This window comes from Odocoileus virginianus, chromosome 6 (assembly GCF_023699985.2).
Source record: "Odocoileus virginianus isolate 20LAN1187 ecotype Illinois chromosome 6, Ovbor_1.2, whole genome shotgun sequence".
Lineage (NCBI taxonomy): Eukaryota > Metazoa > Chordata > Mammalia > Artiodactyla > Cervidae > Odocoileus > Odocoileus virginianus.
The window spans coordinates 44,629,199-44,654,126 of record NC_069679.1 but is presented as its reverse complement, the minus strand read 5'-3'; the positions used below and the strand labels follow the sequence as shown (position 1 = coordinate 44,654,126).

The window sequence follows — 24,928 nt, the reverse complement described above, 5'->3', positions numbered from 1 at the left end:
CACTCCAAATTGAGACCCTGTGTGGTACGAATTTTAATTAAATGAACATTATTTTCATATCATAACAATTGCTTAGTTATAAGTAAGTTTGGGGGCTGTGTATTTTACTTGTTTTCTATTATGTAGCATGTGATGTTATGAGTTTAATCTAGGTGCAGATGATGTTAACAGGGATAAGAAAGGTTTCTGGTGTAGGGAATTGCAAGCTTTAGGAAGTGCTGTTGGCTCTTTGATAAACACTCTGTGAAGGAAATGAGCCCTGGAAGGTACATATAATAATTGAGTTGTTAGAAATTAATCCCCAACACCTGGCATTGTCCCTGTAAGACTAACGTTAAGAAATTTTCAGAAGCACATTTAACAGCTGCATTTTAGCTTTTTACTTCTCCAACTCATTATACTGAAACCTAGGGCTGTTTGGTTGTTTTGCTATGAAAAATAGTTTTAATCATTGAGACTATAACCTGCAATCCCCTTTACTACCAGAATGATGACTCTTTCACATCCCCTTTATGTCTTTAAAAACTTAAAAATGACATTAGCTTTTGAAAAATAATGTAAAAATGAATAATGAGGTAGTCAGCACTTCTGAAACCATGTTTCAAAAGAACAGAGATCTGAAAGAAAAAGCCTACTTTAAAGTGCTAAGGAGCATTGCAGAGTGGCAAGAGGTCAATGCCTAGGAAAGGAGAAAGTAATTTAGTAGAATACAAAGGCTCTTCTTGACAGGGAGACCATTTACTCTTTAAAATATTATAGCAGTTTGAATTGGGAGCTTTACCAGCATCACAAAGTAGAATGAAGGGGTTGCAAAAGAAAGTGGTAAAAACCACCTTAGTCAAGACCCTTGTTAAAGAATCCAGAATTACTTCAACAGTCTTTCAGACCATCTGTCTGTCTCCTTGATCTGTCCTCTAATCCATCATGAACCGCACTGCCAGACCAGTCTTCTTAAAACATCGCTTTCATCATCTTAGTCTCATGGCTGCATACTCACAGCAAGATGGATGTGACAGTTCTGTCCAAGATGAACTGCAGATAAGGAGGTTAGTAATTAGGAAGTCAACAGAATGCCAGGTGTAACAGGGTAAAATTCACAAGAAGATTGTGGTGATCCTGATTTAAATAAAATGAGAGGGGATGTGAAGAAGGAAAAGAGACAGTGACAAATGGAAATGGACAAGGCTTGATGCCTCTTGGATATGAGAAGCAAAGAAGACAGAAGGGCATCAGTGATGGTCTGGAGCCCTGAGAATGTCTAGCTTGGTACCACAAGCTGCTTGTCCTGGGCGAGCGTTTACACGCCTTGCAGCTCAGTTTCTGCATGCCTAAATACAAGAATGATGGAATGTATGATTTCTTAGGTTGCTTAAGTTTTACAACTTGGGTTAGCGGTTATAAAGGCCTCTGCAATTGAGCAAATGGTGATAGTACAAAAAGCAGAGAAGTCAAAAGGAGACATCTAAAAAAAAAAATTGCAGGAAAGATAATTGGTTCTAAAATGGAGTCTTTACATGAGAGTGCTGATAGGTTTGTGGAAATGTTCACGAACACTCAAAAACTATTTATTGGTATCACTGTGCTCCAGAAAAAACATGCTCTTGCCTCTTTTGGTGAAGTTAATTCATATACATGTTTAGTATGAATTAGAGAAAGAATGAAAGTGAAAGCACGAATGAGAAAGGATACCATTTAGAAATGATGACAACTCAATGTGCCGGTTCAGTGTCTTATTAACACATGCCCAGGATGAGTAAGAGTTGGAAGATAAGGATGTGCTGTAACTCATAGCTTCATTTTCCTCTGGTCTTTCAGTTGCAAACAGTATTGTCCCAGTGCACATAATTTTCTGTTTTTTGTTTTTTTTTTTTTTTTTCCGTAAACCATGGCATCTAAACTCAAACCAAGTGCAGTCAACCCCTTGCTATCTGCAGAAGATTGGTTCCAGGGCCCTCACAGTTACCAAAATTTGAAGATGCCCATGTCCTGTATATAAAAAAAAAAAAGTTTAGTATTTGGTTGTAACCTATGTACATCCTGCTATATACTTTTAATCACCTCTAGATTACTTACAATAGCAAGTAGAATATAGATTTCCTTCTCCAGAGGATATTCCTGTTCCGGGGATTGAACTGAGTCTCCTGTGTCTCCTGCATTGCAGGCTGATTCTTTACCTGCTGAGTCATCAGACTCCCAAATGCTATTTAGATAGTTGTAAATGCTATGCGGATAGTTGCCAGCACACAGAAAATTCAATTTTCACTTCGGGGAACTTTCTGGATTTTTTTTCTAAATATTTTCAATCTGCAGTTGATTGAACCTAGGGATATGGAACTGGTAGATCGCTAGGACTAGCTCATCTCATTCTCCCTCAAGGAACTAATGATACTGCAAGGTAAAAGGAAATATGGCTGTACCTGTTTTATTGAGATATTGTGTTTGTCTCTAATGTAGTTCCCTCCACCATCATCATCAGTGGTAGTTTAGAGGACTAGATATGGCTTTCCATAAAGACAACCATCCTACTTTGTGCCTACAGTTCACAGAATCCAGAAAATAGTGAAGAGGAGTCTGGAATGATTAGTACTAGGGAGAAGCTTTATGCTTTGAATTTTATTTCTAAGTCAGAGCTTAAATAATTGAGATGATAAGAGCAGAGTTTTTCAAGATTAGAACTAGAAGAAAAAATTAACTTGGTTCAAGCATCTATGAGACCTTTGCCCAACATAAATAACTGGAACCAGGATTATATATGAGGGTTGCTGCTGCTGCTAAGTCGCTTCAATCATGTCCAACTCTGTGCGACCCCATAAAGGGCAGCCCACCAGGCTCCCCCGTCCAAGGGTTAGGCAAGGAGTAAACCCAGCCAAGATGCATGCTTATCAGGGCTGAGGCACTAACCAAAATAAGATCAGAGGAAAGAAGCCTAGCCCAAAACTGTCAGAAGAAGTTAATGGTGCTCAGAATACCACACAGGGTGCAACTGCAACTCTGGCTCGCTGCCCTTTCCTTTAATTCTTCAAGTAGATAGCCACCCCCAAGTGTGTGTCTGCGAGAGACTCTGTTACTAGCATGTTCCCTCCTCGAAGGAATGCAGCTTAGCCAAAGGGCAGCAGTGGGCCAGCATACATTCAATCAATTTCAATGACGTTCCTATTTAGACAAATCTATAATGAAATAATTGTTACCAATAATACATAATCTACTTACACATATTTTCTCAGTCAGTCCTCCCAACAAAGCCCCTGTGAAGGTAATTTTTGATTTTTCTATAGATAATCGAGGTTCCTAAAGTTTAAAAAATATTTACTGGTTGAGTCACTAGGCTCTTACCTTCTTCCAGTGACTAAGTCTTTACCTACTAACCCACTTTAGTCTGAGGTCCTTAACTTTTCCCCTGGTCCTCAGGCTTCTGTCTCATACTTTCCTTGTATTATTTCACAGATAAGAATCTTTGGTTCCAAACTAAGACCGTGGATAACTTAATGTCTCATCTCTCTAGTGGCGAGGCTTACTCACTTGACCTTCCATGTTTCAGTCTTCTTTGTTCCATGCCAGAGTTGGCTATAGGGAAATAAAGGTTACTAAGTTTTATTTCTCATTGTTTTTGAAACCTCTATTCTATCAGGGACATACACATGAACAGACAAAATTCTGTTTTACAGGGATTATGGGGAAAGACTTAGAACAACTGTTCTCAAATATTTTTCTGTCTCAGTTCAACCAAAGAGTAGAATGCCATTCTCTCAGTGAGAAATATTTAATTTTAACCCATACAGCTGCTGAGAAGTGCATCTGAAAAGCGGGAGTCATGATCCTACCCCTTCTTCCTCCCCTTACTCTCAAGTCCCTCCCACTGAGCATCCCTGATGTTGAGGTTGCAGTCAGGTAGAGTTGCTTGAGGTGGGGAGGACGCACTTCCACCTGCCTTAAGGGTTGATGACTGTTATGTTCAAGTTTCGTTTGAGAGGTCAGTCGGTGTCAGCTTATGCCACTGAGCGAGGAGACCAGTACCTCTAGAGGAAATAACAGAGTAAAATTAGAGCAGTAGGGAATTGTGTAATGTCTCCAAGGATCTATAAGGAGTTCAGGATGACTAGAACAAGGAAGTATGGGGAGAAGTCAGAAAAGATGAGACTGGAGGAGAAATCATACCTTAGTGAGTTCTGATGTCTTGTGGGCACTGAGGCATATTGAGTGTAAAAGATGACATTTTCAAGTTTGTGTTCTAGAAAAATCACTCTGTTAGTGATGTAAAAAAACAAAAATGGGCTGGCAGAAATTTTCAGAGATTAGTTAAGGGGGTAAAGCCTGGGCTAGGGACCGTCAATGGGAAAGTTCAGGAGAGAGGCAACTGCATTGTATACTTCTGTACTTTAGAACAAATGGAGACGCGTGCTAATAATTGATGCTGTTTCAAAAACGTTGGTAGCCAAGCAGCAGTTGCAAGAGATTATAAGCCTGAATTCTTGTTAAACTTAGTTTAAAAGTGCCCTGGGAAAGCACAATCATTTTATTCTTATTGCTAGTGGTATGGCTGAACAGTTGCTCCAGTTTAGAAAAATAAGGATGATTTGAGGAAGGATCACACAAGATACAGTAATGAAGCACTGTTATTCATAATACCCAATCACTGTTGCTCTTGATGGCTTAAAAGACAATAATTTGGAAAAAGCTCCAATGACAATTCTGAGTTGAAGAGTAATTCTGAAAAGCTGGACTCTGAATGATAATTTGTTTTGTTTAAATTTTCCTCTTCATATGTAAGAAAAATATATGTGACATATGACAGAAATCTATGCCACAGAGTCACTTAAAGAGGGCCCTTCAATAAGTATAAAATTTAAATTATAATTTAATTATGGTGTGGTGTCAGAGATTAATTTGATTTTTCCCCAATGGTGTATAAAATTAATATTTCATCTTATGACAGATAGTATCTTAGTTTTGATGAGATAAAGAATCAATAAACCTTTAGGAATTGCCGATTGCCTATGGGGAGTGAGTCATCAATTACACAAACATAAATACTCATTTGTTGTTGACAATAATGGAAATCTTTTCCAGAAAATGAAGAAAAGGAAAAGAAAATATCCTGAATGACATATCCTAATATGCTGCAGGTGAATAAAGTATATCATGGTCATCAAGAAAAGTGTTAAATGGGTGTAAAATACATCACATTAATCCGAAAAAGCAATATTAGTCATTGTATGTTTATCATTAAGTAAGGTAGTAAATGCAGAGAGTTGTTTTTTAAAGTCTTAAAGGGTGTACAGCCGTACTAGAGGAGAGGGAGTTAAAATGATTTAGTTAATCTTTTACATTGCCTTAATATTCCATAATGCTAAAAAAGATTGATTATATAACCCTGCCCAATAACTGCCTTGGAAACATGGAAATAAACAGAAGTATTATGTTTTTTTTTCAGGCTTATAGTCCTCAATTAATTTAACAACTCCTTTGGATATAAGCAGAGCCTACCAATTTTCTGATTTCTAATGGAAATCAGCAAGTCTCCAAATATTACCAATTAAGCATCAAGCATCCACGTGTGGAAATAGCACATCTTTGTCCTATAATCAGAAAGTGCTGCTTTCAGGAAACCTGCTTATAGTTTTCATGCATTACTCTCCTGGTGTCTTCTCAGAGTTCTTTTTCAATCTGAATAGACTAAGTATATTATCAGGTCAATGTTGGAGTAAAAATAACTGCTATGTATTTAATAAAATAAGCTTTACCTCTTCTACCTGTGTTTCAGATTTCTTAAAAATTACTGAATACCATATATCTTTTATGAATATATTCATATATATATACTGAATACTACATATCTTTTAGAAATTTTGTATTATTTTTTTCTGTAATGAACCTGACTCAAGGTATATAGCCATATATTTTTGTACACAGATTTTATTAAACTCAGTAAATTCCTTTTAGTATAATTACATGAAGAGGAAATAAAACCATGAAAAATATAAAGACTTTTTAAGAGAAAAAATATTGAATTAGAATACATCTCACTTAATTTAGCCTATAAAATTATATCCATTGTCAATTATATGTGGTCATTGACGTTCCAAATATTTCTGTGGACCTCCCAATGCCTTTGTCTCATTTGTAATGTCTGGAGTCTAAAAACTCCTTTTTCATCAGGGGAACACTTGAATAGCTGGAGAGGAACCACTTGGGGAGGATTGGGACTATTTTATACAGTGATAGAGGGCTTCTAATCTGAAGATAATGCCCTTTGAATACACTTTTTTAATTCAAATACAAATTTAATTCAAATTCAAATTTTAATTCAAATTTAGAAGCACCTCTAAATCAACTGGGACAGGCCTCTGAATTCTCCTACAAAATATATACATTTTATATATATATATATACACACACATACACGTTATTAATATCAATATATATTATAGTATATGGTTATATATTATATAGTTATATTATTGTATGTTATATGTAATTATAATATATTAATATAGTTTATATATCTTTATATATATATACCTTATTAAGAATGTGATGTTCAAGGCAAGACACTCCCACAATGGATATCAAGCTCTACCAGGTATTTCTAGGCCTGGGGAAGTTGCTCTCCTTAAGATTTAGTAAGGGTAAAATGGGATTAATGGGAAGCCTCAACTCATATTATTGTAAATGTGGAATTGTGTAATCATAAAAGCAATAGGGTATAATAGTGCCAACTCTGACTTAGATCATGATCCTTGGGATGATTCTGAACTATTCTATGCCTTTGTTTCTTCATCTATAAAATGGGAGAAGTAATTGTACCTGTTCCTCAGTGGATTTTTTTGAGAATAAAATGACATAATACTTGTAAAGATTGAATTTGATGATTAGTATTATATCTGGCTCCTGGTAACCACATTTAAACGTCAGCTAGAATTAGCTAGTTTGCTGGCTACTTTAGAGACAGCATAATCCAATCAGCTATTACAGAAAGGGGTGAAATCAAACAGCTCTTCCCTAAAACTGGATTTCCCTTCAGAGTTACCTGCTTGCTGTTGCCCCTACTGATGACTGCCTCTGACCTCCTCCTCATCCAGCCTAACTCGTTCCTTCTGGATCTTAACTGATATCCATGAATCTGACCTCTTGCCAGAAAGTCGATTATTTCCTTACCTACTGTGTTCTTTCCATGTTTCGCCTTTTTTCGGTTGTTGTTATTTGATCACTCCCAGACGTCTCCTGGTTAGGAAGCCTCTCCGTAACTACTACACAAATATTTGACATTTGTATAGCACTTCACGGTATTTACCAAGCACTTCTCTATTCACAAAGTGAGGCTGTTAGGGCAGGATTTTTTTTTTTTTTTAAGTTTGAAATAAGAGCTCTATTATTACTTGATGGATAAGCTCATTAAGGTATATGTTTATCCAAACTTCTTAGAGTAATGGTAAAAATGTAAAACAAGAAAACACAACCTGATGAAGCTGCCTGTGAAGCTTAAGATAATATATTTAACTGCATTGCAGTTACAAAAATTATAAAATATAGGTTTAATGAAATTAAATAACAAGCTCAGATGAGACATAGAGGAATTTTGGATCCATGTGTTCTGACTTTGGCTCAAGTTTGGCCTCAGTCCTTGTGTATCTCTCTTCTGATGAGATAAGCATGAGGGTGAAGTGTGAGATTCAAGAACATATATGTGCGTTATTGATTCCTGAATTTGTGAATATATACAGTTACTCCAAATTCTAGATGGGCTTTGGAATTTAAGTTCCATGAGAAGGAAAACACAAAGAAAATAAACAATCTGTTATTGATAGGAAGAATACATGACTCATTTATATAACACTTCACGGTTTTATAAATCACTTTCTCAACCATTATCACAGTTGAATATGTTTCTTTACAAAGTTATTAAAGTCACATTATTTAGGAGTCAAAACATTTCAAAACACTTGGAGGCAGTGAGTTTCTATGTAATGTGGTAGAAAGACATTTATTGATGAACATTTTATGCCATTATTATTCTGTTCACAGAGGAGTGAAAGTAGAAACTGCATGGAATCAGACTCTTAGACTGGAGCAAATGAAACTGGAAAAATGCTCTGGAAACCCACTTACATAATTCTTTCCCATCTATTATTTATTTATTTTTTAACCATATATTTAGTGTTTGAGATGTGTGTGGGAGGGGGGAGGTTCAATATGAACTAGCAAGGAGAGAAGAATATGGGAAGAGGATAGGAGGGGAGCAGGATGTCACACTGAGATAGCAGTGGTCTTTCTGAAGATGTGTTGAGGAAAAGAAAGAAAGAATACACTGCCCTTCTGTACTCTGCAGTTTCTTGGAGTTCATGAGAGAATGTTGCCAATGAGTCTTTTGTGATCTCAATTCTCGCTTTGTCACCGTGACTGTCACAGCCCTTGACCTAGAGAGTGTCTTATGCACTCAGTCATGTCTGACTCTTTGCAAACCCATGGACTATCGTCTGCCAGGCTCCCCTGTCCATGGGGATATTACAGGCAGGAGTACTGGAGTGGGTTGCCATTTCCTCCTCAGGGGATCTTCCCAATCCAGGGATCGAACCCAGTTCTCCTGCACTGCGGGCAGATTCTATACTGCTGAGCCACCAATCAGCTGCTCTAGAGTGTCAGACAACAGAAGATGTATTAACTCCTTTTTCACAGGTTCAGTGGTGGACCACTTAAATGTGAAATGTCATCTCCAGCTACCACACCCTGTCTCCCCTCCCATCTTTTATTCCTTCCCATTCTTTCTTTCCTCTTCCTTGGTCTCTGCCCTATAGTTACTCTTGTCCTGTATTCTGTGACCTACAGGTAACTTTTATTTCAAGTGCATGACCTTAAGTATACTCTGTTCATCACCAACAGTGACACAACCACATGCAGTGGTTTTAATATTTCACATGTATTACTGCATTTGGTCCTTATTTTCAAACATGTAAGTTATGACATTATTGCTGTTTATTACCATCTTCATTAATATTTTGCTCTGACTATTATATGAGTTGGATGATGCATTTTTGTGAATTGTCCAAGATCACCAAATCGGAAGTATTAGAGTTCAGACTGTTGGCTACTAAGAGATACAAGACAAAGGTTTGCCTTTGTTAAATTAAGCAGCAGGAATGAAAAGACAATCTTTGTGTCAGTGAAAACTGAATATTAAAATGCTGATAACCTATTATTGGCTGTTGCAGCCTATTTCAGTGGCAGAGCTGCCCAGCTAAAACACTGTGTCTGCAATGTGATATTTCTGGTGCAAAAGATGGCTCTCAGCTAAAGGTTAGCAGAAGTGCAGTTCAAGTGAGCAGAAGGGGAAGCTATCATCAGTGATGTTAGTGCTTTTTTGGTTGTATAAAAAGACTGGCTTCAATGCAAGAAAAATAAAATTCAATCTGTGAAATTTATTTTAGTAAACAAATATTAATATATTTAAAAATTATTTTAAATTGTGATATAACACATGCTTATTATAAAAATGTTGAACATTACTAAATTTATAACATAGGGCATCTTCTCTCTCTCATCCAATTTTATTCCACAGAGGTAAGTATGGTTATCAATTTGGTGAATATATTTCTAGACATTTTCCATGTGTATATAAGCACCCATGCATATGAGGGTCAATAGGAAACTTAATAATATGGAAATGTGCTTTCTTAACATACTGTATTTTTTATATATTCACATGGGTATTTAACTCATTTACTTTAATGATTGTATCACTTCCATTGTGTAATATTCTATAATTCATTCAATCAGTATACTGTTACTGAATATTTAGGTTACCTAGCTCTTGTTGTTAGTACAAAAAGTTGCAGTGAACATGCTTATACAACATTTAATCTTGTGCATTTATCTTTGGATAATTCACATAAGTGGAAATTATGGTACTGGGATAATCACTAGTATTTTAAATATGTTGGTACATTCTTATGATGCTGCTTGGAGTTCAATCTGTGAAGACACAATGTACACACATAAAAATAGTATTTTTGCAATAAAAGTATTTTTTTTTTTTTTTATCATTGCAGACAGATCAAACTTTCGCCAAAACCGGTTTGATTCTGTTTCTTTCTCTAGGTGCAAAGTTCCATATACCTAACAATTTCAATTATCCTTTCTGTGGTACAATAAAACAATTTGTCAAACCAGACCATATATAATTCTTCAAAGTATGGAATATCTAAGATGGAGAGTGATCACTATGTGTGATAGTTGGTCTCTTGTTTTGGGGCAAGGCCCTTGAGTCTTGGATCTTTCCTGCTATCTTAACCAGTATGGTAATCCTTTAACCTTTCTTTCACAGCCTTTTTACTACAGACAGTGGAATGTTTTTAATAGGAAGTCTATTCCCCATTGAAATCATCCTTTTCCCCCTCTTTCAGAGCTGGTCGGGGACTTTATGGTATTGACAGTATGCCAGATCTCCGCAGAAAGAAAACTCTGCCTATTGTACGAGATGTGGTGAGTCACTCCTGTTTAATTCATTTTGACTGCATGTGTTGTCTTTATTAGATGTCATATTGTCCTTCTCGTTAAATGCCTAGCCTGTAAGTATTTCATAGCATAAAACAGAAGAAGCTGGATGCTAGCAGCATTAGGCTTATTATTTCTTTAAAGTCTATTAGATGGAGAAAATAGCTCTAACCTTTTGACAGCTTTTGATATTAGGTGAAATTACAGATTGAGTTAAAATAATTGAGCAAAAAGGAAGTCACATAACATGCCAAGTGGGCTTCTGCAATTGGGCTTTGATGTGCTCAATTTTATAGATGACTACGAGTTTAATTTGCAGTGGAAGGCTGGATTTGAAGTTCTCACCTTAACCCTATAATCTTTAGCATTTTATAAAGCAAGCAGAAAATGTTAATCGGTTCTTTATTCTTTTATGTTAAGATCAAATCTAACCAAATTAATAAGCTGTTTCACCCTCCAAAAAAAAAAAAAAAACCCATGGCTTCCAGGTCATTAAAGCCTATATTAGCCCTGAACATAACTCTGAATAACAAACTCTCCTATAAGGAAATATGCTGGAGACTGCTGAGAAATTAAAAGAATTAATAATAGTCTGTATTAAAGTCTAAAAAAATAGCCCATCAACAGGAAAAAGAAATATTTTCTATCATTCACAGTGTTTTCATGTTTTGGAGGCATATTCTTAATGGTTTATTACATGAAAATATATTTCCCCCAGAGAAACTGAAGTTTCCCTTTTATAACAATGTACACAGCTTCTTGATACTGGTAATTTTTAATTTTTCTGTGAAAGCCTTTATCTGAAGGTCATCACTTTAGCTTTAAATTAGAAAAGACAAAATCTTTCCTAGAAAAATCTTATGCTGGAAAGCATAATATGTCTGTACAGTTAGCTCAGATTCCTGCCGTTGTAGTGTGACATCATTTTTTAGCATTAGGCTTATTTAACATTATTATGTTCTTTTCTCATATGTCTAATTATTTATATTTTATTTTTTCTATCACTTGGACTCTTCAGGCCATGGTAAGTGATTTTAAACGTATTTAATTACTATTTGGCAGTCTTCTCAAATGTATACTCCTCTTATTTATTTATGCGATCAAAGAGAACATGGTGGGGAAATAAAGAGAAACATATAAGAAGTTTGGGTTCTATAAGAATTTAACATCTCAATTCTGAAAGAACAACTTATGTAAATAGCAAGTGCAAATATGGACTGAAATAGACTAAAAACATAATTTGAGGGACAGTAGTTGTCAGAGATAAAAGACTTTCTTTGAAGATAAGTGCCCTATAAGTTTACATGGTAGGGTTGGAGACGGATGGAAAGTCACCTCCCCACTTAGGTCTGTGCCGAACTTAACTAGGCACAGTGTCTTTGTGGCTCCAAGTAGATATATTTCTGACCAGATGAATTATTCCACTCTGACTTTCCTTTGTTCCTAATGGGGGAGAATATTTAATATTCCCATGTAGCACTGATTTCCACAGATCTCTATAGTACCATTGAGTATATTATACATTATGTCATGTATGTTTCTAGCGGGAGCAGTATAATGGTTCTATTTTACAAGGGAAACTAAAGGAATGTAACTCTTATTTAAAATCACCTAAGTTACCAGCATTGAGTGAAGAAAACAAATCTGGGAATGATGATTCTCACTTGATAAAATGGATACTTGGTAAGAAAACACATTGGCTAGATATGGAAGCATGTTTCAGGAAACTATAGACAATTCAAGTACCTGTTGTGATCAGGGCTATCAGAGAGATCAGCTGGCTCTGTGTCAATGGTCATGTTTTATGAAGGCATGTGATTATGGTCATCTTGAAGAAAAACAATGTTTTAGAAGTCTCATGCTAGCCTAGAAACCTTGGGTTACTCAGTCTTCCTTCCTGGGCCTCAGTTTTATCATTTGTAAAATGTAGGGTCTAGGTTTGATGATCTAAAAGGGACTTTTTTAGCTTTAATATTCGGTGATTCCACATTTCTGGATGAATTGGCTGACTACTGAATATAGTAGGTCCCTGTTACCTAAAGTATGAATAGTGATAGTCTATACTCTTACATCTTCATCTTCTGCTGAGTAATAGGTGAATAACAGTCACTTCATGTATCAGTAACTCACAATTGTTTTTTTTGTTTTGTTTTAATTTTTTAAGACCCTGGCTGCCCGGAAATCTGGACTCTCCCTGGCTATGGTGATTAGGCCATCTTTAAACAATGAGGAATTGGTAGGTGCAGAGTCAGCTACTAACTATGCATTGCTCATAGTCTGGGGAAAAGCATTCTGCTTGGGCCGCTTGTTTGTTATGTTTATTCCAAAGTTCTAGGAATAACTGGGAACATGCAGAAAGTCTCACCCTGAACAAATTTCCTCAAAGCCTCAGCTGTACTATCATACAAATTATCCTGTGTTGCTCAAATATTCATGTACCTTCCATCTTTACAAATGCTGTTTCATCCAAACACAGTTTGCTTGTTATAATCCACCTGAAAATTCCTGCTAAATTTCTACATAGTCCACATGTTGCCTCATTTTTAAGGCTTTCCCAAACACCCCCCTCCTCTTTTGGCTCAGTTATTTGTTTCTTCCTCTGGGCCTTCCTAGCATTTAATCACAACCTCCAGAGGATGGTGTGGTTAAGAGTGAAAGCTGCTTGCGGTGAGTTGCATTTGGATCACTAAATTAGCTTATTATATCTGGCAAGTTATGTAACTTCTCTGGGCCTGAGTTCTCTCATGTGTATAGTGATGTGATAATAATACAGAAGATGAAGGGATTGGATAAGTGTTTAACATGCTTGCACAAGCTAGGGTACAGCATACAATAAATACAAGCTGGCACTTTTATTATTTTTGTTAGTACAATTTGATTATTTTGCATAAACCTTCCCTTTTGACTCCATGGGGATAAGAACTGTATCTTGTTTGATGTTCTTGTTAAATGTTTTCATCCCTATTGCTTTCTACATAGTCTGGAATGAGATAGATGCTTTGTCAATTCCTTATTGAATGAAAGAACCAACATGATTAGAAGGTAGAAATAGATTACAAGTATCTAGATCAGGGATGCTTGAATTTCACTCATTAGAATTGCCTGTGTGTCTGTGTGTGTATGTGTGTGTTGCTCAGTTGTGTCCTGCTGTTTGCAACCCATGGACTGTAGCTCGCCAGGCTCTTCTGTCCATGGGATTCTCCAGGCAAGAATACTCGAGTGGATTGCCATTCCCTTCTCCAGGGAATCTTCCCGACCAGGGGTCATACTCAGGTTTCTCCTGCACTGCAGGCAGATTCTTTACCATCTGAGCCATCTAGAATCACCTAGGGGAGCTTTCAAACCCTGATGCCCGAGTCTCATTCCCATGACTGACTTAACTGGCTTCAAGTGTAACCTGGATAGAAGGGTTAAAAAAACAAACAAACACACTCCCAGGTAATTCCAATGAGCAGTGGATGTTGTGCCATGGTAACTACATCCTGCCAGCCACTATGCTGGGGCTTGTATCCAAGAATATTTATCTGTGCCCCCCTTTATTGCAACTGTGTACTCTACCTCCTTCAATTTTAGAGACTGTCTTTCTTAGAGAATAAAAACATGGCCACTATTGCTTGTTTTAAATTTCTATATACTTGACATGTAAACACTATTAATTACATTTATATTTCTCATTTTCTTCTTCTTTCATTGTCATCTTCCACCCAAAGCCAATCTTTCCTAGGTCTGCATCAGTAAACCCTCCTCAACCCAATATATATCAGCAGTAGTACACGTCTATTTGAATATCTGGGTGCTATAGTGGGTTCAGAACATTTTGTATTGTGCCATGGTATTTTTAAAACATGACTGCTTTCCCAGGGGCTTATTTTTATCTATTGGGTTTATGATACCATGTAATACTTCCAGTGTAGTTTGGATACAAGAGAAAATAAACATTCTCTGATATATGAAAAAGCCTCGTATTGCTAACTGAATCTCAGAGTACCCAGTCTTTTGCTTTAGAGGAAATAATCAAAATGGAAGCCTTTTATTGATAGACTTCTAGACTGTTTTTTTATGTTTTAAAATATGGTCTTTAGTTTAAAGCACAAATACTCATCCCTATGAAAAGTTAAGAGGAAAGTAATAGAAATTAGAGGAATGCCATTACATTTTCTGAGGCTCTGACAGAGAGCACACCCTCACTGTATGGTTAAAATAGCTATTGATCAACTGTTCCTTTACTTAAAAGTATTCATTTTCTTTAGTTTCAGAAGGCCTCTGTAAAAAAATTTTCTGTGTGAGTGTTGGGTGGATGAACCAAGCCCAACAGTTCCTGCTAAAACTCATAAAGCCCATTTCCCTGGGGCCAGTGTCTCAAAAAGCAAATGAAATATGACTTCCGTACAACAGGCATATTAAATGTCATTCTTGACAAGCTGTCACATTAAGTTATTGCATGGGCAACTAATATAAATGCTGGAGTGAATAATTTCTAGTTCCTGGTGCCGCAAGTCCCAGGCACCCTCAATGTGAAGCATGAAATATTTGCCTTTACATGAAGAAAAATGACTTGGCCATGTGGAAAATGGTAGCCTTCTATTTTAATAGCCCTATTCTATTTGAATTAAAGAGATGTACAGTAAGAAGCTCAATCATCTCTTCCAAGGAAGGAAAGTGCTCTAAAATCTGAGGCAAGTTGACAGTGGGTAGGCCAGCACCATCTCCATTGACACACAGTTGGCAGTGGGCAAATCACTGCCAGGTGCTCCATCCGTCACCAATTCCCACTCGCCATAAGGAGATACTGGGGTCGACTGGGAATCTCAGTCTAATTAGCCCTTCAGGCCTACAATTTCTAAATAGTTCAATCTGGTTGAATAACACAGGACAGAATAACAATCTGGTATTCATACACAGTAATCTGCCTGGCACTATACTGCTTAGCTTTGTACTTGCTTTCTCAGTGATAATTTCCTAGGTTTGGACCCAAGAGTAGCACAATGAAAATAAATCCACTCAACATTGTAAGAAATATGGATTGTCTACTGTGTTTCAGGCATTGTTTCAGATTTTGGAAATAAGGCAGAGAACAATTCATCTAAAAATCCCTGCCGCCATGATGCTTATAATGTAGTGAAAGGAGAACTGAGATTACAGCCACCCAAGGACTGTTGCCATGGTTCTTAACAGAAGCTCTTAGTTGGTGGGGTATTTAAATTAAGATAGGCTTAGATGATGGTTACTCGGAAACTCCGAGAGAAGAACCCAATCACCAAGGCTAAAAGAGATTCTCGAACATGGTTTGTTCTGTCTGGGTTGATGGCCATGTTTAGGAGGCTGGCCTAAGGACATGCTTATAGAGTGTGTGAATTCTCACTAAGGGTTGATTTGTCTAGGGATATAGAGGTCCTTCTTCTAATACAGGATTCAGGCCAAAGTAAAGAGACTGGCAAGAACTAGGTGTGAGAGTGATCAGGAAATCAGACCTGGGTCCTATTCCTAGCATGACACTAGAAGGATACATGGGAGAAGGAAACAGCTCAGAACCACCTGCCTCGTATCTGGGATTCAGTCTGGAAGTTGAAGGCTCACAGTTCAGCCAAGGAGTCTGGGGTTCTGCTCAGAAACAGGAATCCTTTCAAACCACATGAATGATTGTTGAAGTGATGTGACTTGAATTTGAATCTCACCTCCACCTTTTACTGATTTTCAGAACTCATTTCTTGTAGTTATACTTTATCTCCCTGAGACTTGTTTACCTCATCCTTAAATTAATGCAATAATACTTATTTCACAATGAGTGAGAATTAAGTAAATGTCTTGCCAGGCACAGCAATGGCCATCAGGGCAATGAGGTAGGAACTTAAGGTGAAGAAAGCAGAGTACATGCTGAGCCCAGTGCATCCCTGTCGCCTTTGCAACTGAGGGACAGGTTGCAGGGAGTATTCACAGGGGCTTCTTTACAAGTAGTGTTGCTGTTGGTCTTGCTTCCTGCCTTCTTCAAGAGCATGGTCCTAGGCTTGAGAAAAGTGTTGGTCCAAGCCCACCATTTATTAACTGAGGGAACTTGGGCAAGTTACTGAAATTTTCTTGGCTTCAGTTTTCTCATATGTTTGCTAATTATGTAAAATGTTTGTGCCCACATACATTAGTCAAATGGCTTATGGTTTACCATGTCTTTGAACAATCATGGCAACAATAACAAATTAATTTTGTTAAGTAAGCTAGAGAGCTTTCCTTTTCATCACTTCTCTGGGATGATCTATGTGAAATGAGTGTTGCTATACCTTGAAAGACTGACAAAATTTGCCTCTTAAAAGCACCTTGTTGTTTTGTTTAGGGTTTTTTTTTTTTTTTGAAGGTAGTTATTTGACTACTAAATCAATTTATTTAGTGTAACAGTTTTTTCCTGTTATTTAAACATTTTTTCTTGAGTCAATTTTGATAATTTATATTTTTCCCAAAGGTTGTCTTTTTTCCTAAATTTTCAGATTGAATACCATCACATTGTTCCTATAATTATATCATTCATAAAAGCTTGAGCTGTTTTTATCTTATTTATTTGTACTTTTTTCTCTTTTGTAATGTATACAAGAGATTCTCTGGCATTTGTTGACTCCATATTGTTGATTTGGTTTCTATTTCATTTATTTCCAGTCTTGTCTTATTTGAATTCATCTTCTACTGTTTATATTTATCCTGAAGCTATTTTTCTAACTTAAGTTGAATATGTAGTTTGTTAATTTTTATTGTTGCTGTTAACTATTGTTGTTGTCCAGTCGTGAAGTCCTGTTTGACTCTTTGCAACCCCATGAACCACAGCATGCCAATCTTACCTGTCCTTCAGTATCTCCCAGAGTTAGCTCAAACTCATATCCATTGAGTCAGTGATGCCTTCCAACCATTTCATCCTCTTTTGCACCCTTCTCTTCTTGCCCTCAATCTTTCCCAGCATCAGGTTCTTTAACTATTGCACACACACAAAATACATACAGCATCAACGAAGTGAAAAACAGTACAAACACCTGTATATCCATCACTTAGCTTTGAAAAGAGAATATTTCCACCCTCTGTGTATTCCTTTCTCATTTTCTTCCTCCTTCCAAACTTCAGATTTTATATCTATCACTTTATTGCTTTTGTTTATATTTTTAACCACACGTGTATAACTTAATTTTCTTTTTGTCTTTTCTAACGTATGCATTTAAAACTATCCATTTTCCTCTTAGCATACTTTAGCTGCATCATACAAATTTTGATATATAGTGCTTTTATTGTTGTTTAGATAGAATTGTTTCATAGATGGTCCCGTGATTAATATTTTGACTCATCAGTTATATGGAGAGTGTTTTCATTAATATTCCAAAGATAGGGCTTTATTTTGTTACTGCATTGTATTCAGAGGAGATGGACTGAACTTCAGTCTTTCTTATTTGAGGATTGCTTTATAGCTTAACACATGATCAGCATTGTAGATATCCCATCGGAGCTTTTTTCTCTTTTAGTACATAAGTTTTGGAACTTCTATATCCCTAATAATTTCTTTCAACTTTCGCTGGTGATCCTAGTAATCTTTTAAATGCTTTTTCCTTAAAAATATTCTATGTGATATTAATACAGCTACACTAAATTTTTGGTAAAGAATCTGCCTGCAATGCAGGAGACCCCAGTTCAATTCCTGGGTCAGGAAGATCTGCTGGAGAAGGGATAGGCTACCCACTCTAGTATTCTTGGGCTTCCCTTGTGGCTCAGCTGGTAAAGAATCTGCCTGCAATGCGGGAGACCTGGGTTCAATTCTGGGCTTAGGAAGATCCCCTGGAGAAGGGAAAGGCTACCCACTCCAGTATTCTGGCCTGGGGAATTCCATGGACTATACTCCATGGGGTCCCAAAGAGTTGGAGATAACTGAGTGATTTTCACTTTCACTTTCACTAAATTAGGTTAGTAACCTCCTTGATAGAACCTTTTCTAGCCCTTTATTTACATTTTATTGTGTCTTTATTCATATCTTATAGAAAAACAACTTGATTTTAAAATTTAATCACAGAATTTTCCTTTTTATGGGTGAATTCTATATTGTGGGTGAATTATTTCTATTACTATTTTTTAAATTTACTATTTCTCTTCATTTTACTCTATTTCCTTTCTAGGTCTATTTTCTGTAGATTGGGTTTTCTTTACTTTCCTTGTTTTCCATTAAATAGATTGAAGTTATCTATGATATTTAAATAAAGTAGATAATTTTTTAAAATATTTAAAGTACTTTTCAATTTTTAAAGTTGATCAATAATCCTGTCTTAAATACACACACACACACACACACAAACACACACACACATATATATAAAGATCTGAAAGTGCTTAGGCTTTGGTTACCACTGTCAGTGCCCACATTAGGTAGGAGGCAAGTCTGAATGTCATATCTGAAAATGATATGAAAAGCCCAAGGTCAAAGCCTATGGACTTTAACTGGATTCCAAACATATCTTCTAGATTTCCAGAGAATCCACTTTTGTAATTTTCTCATTAAGTTCCTTTTTAAAAACTTTCTGAGATAACTGGGGAATCTGTTTCTTTTGAGCCCCTTCTATATAGTAAAATGTTTTATTTTTTTCCCACAAAAAAACAGGAAAACATTTTTTGTTTTTTTCTGGCTAGGTTGCCAGATTAGTTTTTCAATATATAAAATGAATACACTGATATTTCTAGAAGCTTGTTGGAGAAATCAAATGAGATAAATTGAGAGCATTTCAACCATTTTGGACACATGGTGAAATGTGAGTGTTACTTGCTTAGTCATGTCCAACTCTTTCGACCTCATGGACTGTAGCCCACCAGACTTCCCTGTCCATGGAATTCTCCAGGCAAGAATACTGCAGTGGGTTGCCACTGCCTTCTCCTGGGGCTCTTCCTGACCCAGGGATCGAACCTGGATCTCCCGCATTACAGGCACATTCTTTACTCTTTGAGCCACCAGGAAGCCCCTTGGACACATAAATATGTAGTAAATATTAGTTCTTATTTATGATTGTCTGCTTTCACTACACAGCTTTCCATGGATGCATGAGTGACTTTCTTAAGTTACAAAAGAGAACAGTAGAATAGGTTCCCTTTAAGAGAGATGCTCACCCCTTTCCCTCTTTTCCTTTTATAATATCCTAATCCTTCTCCCTCCTCTTTCATGACCTCTATCAGAAGATTTATAAAAACTCAGTCTCTGCCCCAACTGATGAGAACTAGACCTTTCCACATTAAAATGCCCAAAATTTCCCCCAGTGGAGAAATTCACATTATTTTTGGCCTCTTATATTTAATAAGTTACTTATCTTATACCACTTTCTTTATAGATACATATTCTTGAAGGTTTGAATTGGAGAAAAACCGATACTTATAGTACATGATGAATTTGTCCTAATTTGTTATCAGATCAAATTCCTTATCATGTATTGGCATGAAACAAAATTATCTTTTAAAGTGTGTATCCTGTATTGTCCTCTTCTTAAATTATTGAGTCATCTGTTTTATCACTGTTCTACCCTCTTTATTTGGAATCAGTCTCTTACTTACTAAAGTCAGTGGTAATGTGAGTAAAAATAAATTACATAAAGTGTTCCATGTAGAGGCACATAACTTTTAGTCTCTGTACTTTCTGCTATAAAAATTTTGCCTGAGTACTTTTACCTTCTGGTGTCAATCTTATGTAATGATTAGTCTGATTAAAAAATCAGTCATGAAATTATGTCTGTTTTTATGCTCAGGAACTTATTCTACCATTGTTCTGTCCTCATAACAAATTTCAAAGGTCACATTCTATCTAACTTTTGCTCTGCAAATCTTTCTAATGCTTTTGTCCAGAAATAGCAAAATGATACATAGAGGGCAGTAAATTGATTTCTTTTCTAAAAAGCATGCATTAAGCACATGAAATACGCTTCAAAACAGAAAGCATACTTTTTCCCTAGAATGATCAAAATGTGATTGTTTTTAAGTATAGGAATATGATGGTTTGCATATTCCTATGAGGGAGTAGGAGAAGAAAAATAGTACTTTATTAGTTAAGTCACTGGTTAACATGGGGGCGGGGGGAGAGAAAAGGTATGTGGCAAATGGAGGCAGCCAAGCTTTGTTCCTGTTGTAAGTGTCAACAGTTGGTAGATTGGAGTTTTGGTGGCCCCAAAACACAGGTAATTGTTTTCTGTAGGAAGCTTGATTGCCTTATTTCTTGGACTCATTCTAATTTCCCCATATAGCTGTCAATAGGAAAGGCAATTCCAGAGCCCTAATTTTTCAGGAAGTGATTTAGTAGAGCAACTTGCTTTAAATTCCAGTTTCTCAGAGCAGGAATTTTTTACAAAATCTATGTCTAAAATATGAGCATCTTCCCCTTTGTAATCCATAGGTCATACTTAGTTACTAAGTCTTATCTGAGTGAAAGTATTCCTTGTTCTCATTTCTACAGATCAAGGCACTGTTGAAATACAATAAAATTGCCTTATTTTCTGGAATCACTTCAGTAGTATAAAAGTAATGTTTATTATTTTTTACTTCTCTGCAAAAGCCTGATATCCTGGCTGTAAATATAAAAATTACTGGAAGAATATGGGTCAACCATGCCTAAATTTGAAAAATTAAGCTATTTTTTATTTTAGTGCTTTTTCGGTTTATAAATTACTTTTGCAATGAGCATAGATTTTATTATTATCATAACATACATTTTAGCTAATAATATTACATTGACTGTACAAGATCTGAAAAGTTTAGAAGCATTTAAAATAGATTAGTGGCAAGTGTCCCAAATCGCTGAATCCATTCTGTCCCTCAGTCGTAATTCCAGTAATTAGGATTCTGCTTGTTCTTTGAACCATCTTCTCCATATGTCTGGTTCCTTGTCTACCTAGGCCAGAGACCCTTTCTTGATAACATAATTCCCAATTCCCATCCTTTCACATCAGCTAGCATCCTATTAGCTGCACCAAGTTATCTTTCTATCTACTCTGAGTACTTGTATGCATGGGTATATATGTGTATATATTTTCTCTTCCTGTTAATCCAATTCTTAATCCAAGGTAAGTGGCAGACTTTCATTTCCCATGGCTCATTTTAAGGTTTTCCTTTATTTCTTCTCTTTTGTTTTTATTCAGTGCCCCATATCCTAAGTTTTCACCTTATTCCACAAAAGCTATGTCCTTGTAATCTTATTTTATCTGTTCTTATTTTGCTGCTAAAAATACACTCTTTTCCTCAGTATACCATACTCCCCCGAGATGATCATATTGGATGTATTTTTCCATGCTTTCCTTAGCTATTGATTTCCTGAATTTCTATACTGACCATCATTCTATCTGATGCTTTGCTGGAATAAGAAATATGTTCATAAACCATTTATTTTAGAGTGATTTTCAGCTTTAGTAAACACATGCCCATATCCCCAAAATCAAGAATGAAAAACTCATATTATCATTTTCTTGAGACTGGGGACATATACCTTCTCCCTCTAGTGAATTATCTTATGTTTTTGTCCAGCTTCTATTGCTTTCAAATGTTATGGTTTATTTTACTGCCCTATTCAATTGATTTTTCATGTGCTGTCTGATAAATTTTCCATGTTTCTTCTTTTTTGAAATTAGCTTATCTTCTCATGAAATGGACCATGCCTCTTTAACTAAACCAAAACAAACATTTCAATTTCAATGAAACCTTCTCAGCTGTCTGTCAAAACTGTCTTTCACTTGTTTTCCTTCAACATGTGTAATATTTTAGCAAGTGTTCCTTATATTAATACTCTTACTACAGCCTAAAGATTTAGAGAACTGACTGTATATCACTTGAATTCAATAAAAAGAAAATGGACATAGGGGATTAGATAAAAGTGTTAATCATTAAATTTAAATTGTGTGAATAAATTCATATTAAAAATTAATTCATAATTAAAAATAAATTCATATTAAGAAGCAACTGCTTGCCCAACTCTAGGCTTCCCTGATAGATCAGTTGGTAAAGAATCTGCCTTCAATGCAGGACACTCCGGTCTATCCCTGGGTCAGGAAGATCTTGGAGGATGGATAGGCTACCCACTCCAGTATTCTTGGGCTTCCCTTGTGGTTCAGCTGGTAAAGAATCTGTTCAACTCTGCTTTCTAAGTTAATATACATCTCTCTCTTTTCTTGTGTTCAGTAGCAGACTCTGTTCTTTTCCTACCCAGTGTTCCAGTTAGAATTGTTGTTTTTTCCCCCTACTAAGACAACAAATTATGCAATTACTAATATCCCTGAACTCCATTCTTGTTTGTTTTTGTTTTTTTTTTTTAGCTAAACCAACAATTCTGTACTGTGCACACACATACACATCACACAGTCCCCCAGGCCCTCAGCTCAGTTAGAACATAAAACTGTCTATGTAGAACTAATGGTTTATCTCTTATGCCAAGAATCATTCAGTTCACTTCAATGATATTGAATATCACTCTGCTAGACAGTAAAGGGGAAGCAAAGATGAATAATACATGCTTCTAATTCTAATAGAACTCTTAACATTTCTTTTCAAGACATGACATCTTCATTACAGAATGAAACCAAGAGATTTATTGACTCAGATTATCTTTATTGAAAAGTGATGGATCCACTTGTTCTATGTAAACCCTAACAAAGGGTTCCCCTACTTGAGAAGTTCCCATATTTTGAACACACTTTTGGTCTGTAGACTCACTTGAAATGTAAAGAACTTTGATCAGACCCTCACTGAGTAGCAAGGCTGAATCTTGTTTTTCAAAAGATAGAAAAATTTTTAGTGAAGATTAGCTTCCTGGTAGGGAAACTCCTTGTACCATTACCAGAGATATTCTGGGGAAATGCCTGGTGAGGGGAATTACTGATAAAAGGAAAAGTGCTGTTTCTATGCTTTGGAACTGAAGAATAATAGAAAGGTAGCCATTTCAACACTGTGGGAAGATACTCTGAAATGAGATTTAAGGATGATTAATGAAAAACACAAGCATGTCCCTCCTAGTGTTGCTTATCAGCTAGACTCCTACAGGATTTATGTAAACAACTGTTCATCAGGCATCAGGTGGTTGTGGGAATTGTAAATGTAACTTTGGAGAGTGCTGGTCTTTCTCCCCGGTGAGTCACCGGCAGAGTGGGAAATGAGAAGCAAAGAGACTCATCTAAACAAATCTGCAGTATGAGCACGCATACTTAGCATTTATTCAGTGTTTGAAGTCTATGGGCTTATTTGTTACTATCACACAGTTTGATCATCAGCACACCGTAGACGGGTCGAGCAGGAAATTGAGGATTAGAGAATTTAAGTCTCTCTATAGATTATGAGACTCTTAAGTAGCACAACATTCATTTCATGCCATGAAAAGATTTTGTACCCTAACACCCAGAGACAAGACTGCTCCTGCCTTCTGAAGCCCATTTCAACTGTCATGCGACAGAGCCTGTGCTCAGGAACTCAGGCCTCCAGGCTCCTTGTTCAGTGCTCACTTCACCAATGGCTTCTGTGTACTGTTAAAAGTTACCTCCGTTCAGTCATCTGTAAAGATGTGGATGGAGCTAGAGTCTGTTATACAGAGTGCAGTCAGACAGAAAGAGGAAAACAAATATTGTATATTAATGCATATGCATGGAATCTAGAAAAATGGTACAGATTAATGTATTTACAGGGCAGGAATAGAGATGTAGACATACAGAATGAACAAGTGGACATGGTGGGGAGAGGAGTGGAATTCATTGGGAGATTACCACTGACATATGTATACACTACCATGTGTAAAATAGATAGCTAGTGGGAACCTACTGTGTAACACAGGGAGCTCAGCTCTGTGATGACTTGAGGGATGGGATGGGGTGGTGAGGGGAAACATGTGTACATACAGCTGGTTCAGTTTGCTATACAGCAGAAACTAACACAACATTGAAAAACAATTATATCCTAATAAATTAAAAATATATATAGCTCTCTTTAAGGCAGTGAAAGCAGTTCCCTGTAGAAAGCTCTACAGAAGTATACTTAGGAATTGGGGAGGATGTCATATTACAGAGGATGTCATGTTAGAATCAGGGAAGTGAAGCCTGGTTAAGATACAAAAGAGGAGTGAGGGGTGTTTGTAGAAGTTTAAAATCAACATTGAGAAGACTTTCCATGACTTTATAATTTTACCAAGAACCGACTTAGACCAAGGATAGTAATATAAATTCCTTTTGACTTTTGAATTGATATTTCCTGAATATCTATCTCAAGCCATAGACTAGATCAGGCTCTGAGGACTGATCCAGCAGTGAGTATGATGTTCATCATCCTTGTGCTTATGAAGTAACAGGATAGAGGATGTAGTCTTTATCGAGAAACCAGAGCTCTGTGCTGCCATGAAAGAACCTCGCACAGCAGTGGAGCCCAGTCCAGTGTGAAAATGCGGGAGTTTCTGTATTCAAGTAACTGAATTGGGCCCTGG

The 24,928-nt window shown here is 36.5% G+C and overlaps 1 protein-coding gene across 3 annotated transcripts in view; it reads left to right on the top strand.

Annotated features, from left to right (window-relative positions):
- UNC13C (unc-13 homolog C) overlaps positions 1-24,928 on the top strand; it is a 655,668-nt gene that overhangs the window by 248,584 nt on the left and 382,156 nt on the right. For all 3 annotated transcript variants that reach the window (XM_070469257.1, XM_070469256.1, XM_070469255.1), the window contains 2 exons: positions 10,398-10,476; positions 12,653-12,724. In XM_070469257.1, the coding sequence (XP_070325358.1) occupies positions 10,398-10,476; positions 12,653-12,724 (151 nt within the window). The remainder of the gene's footprint in view (positions 1-10,397; positions 10,477-12,652; positions 12,725-24,928) is intronic.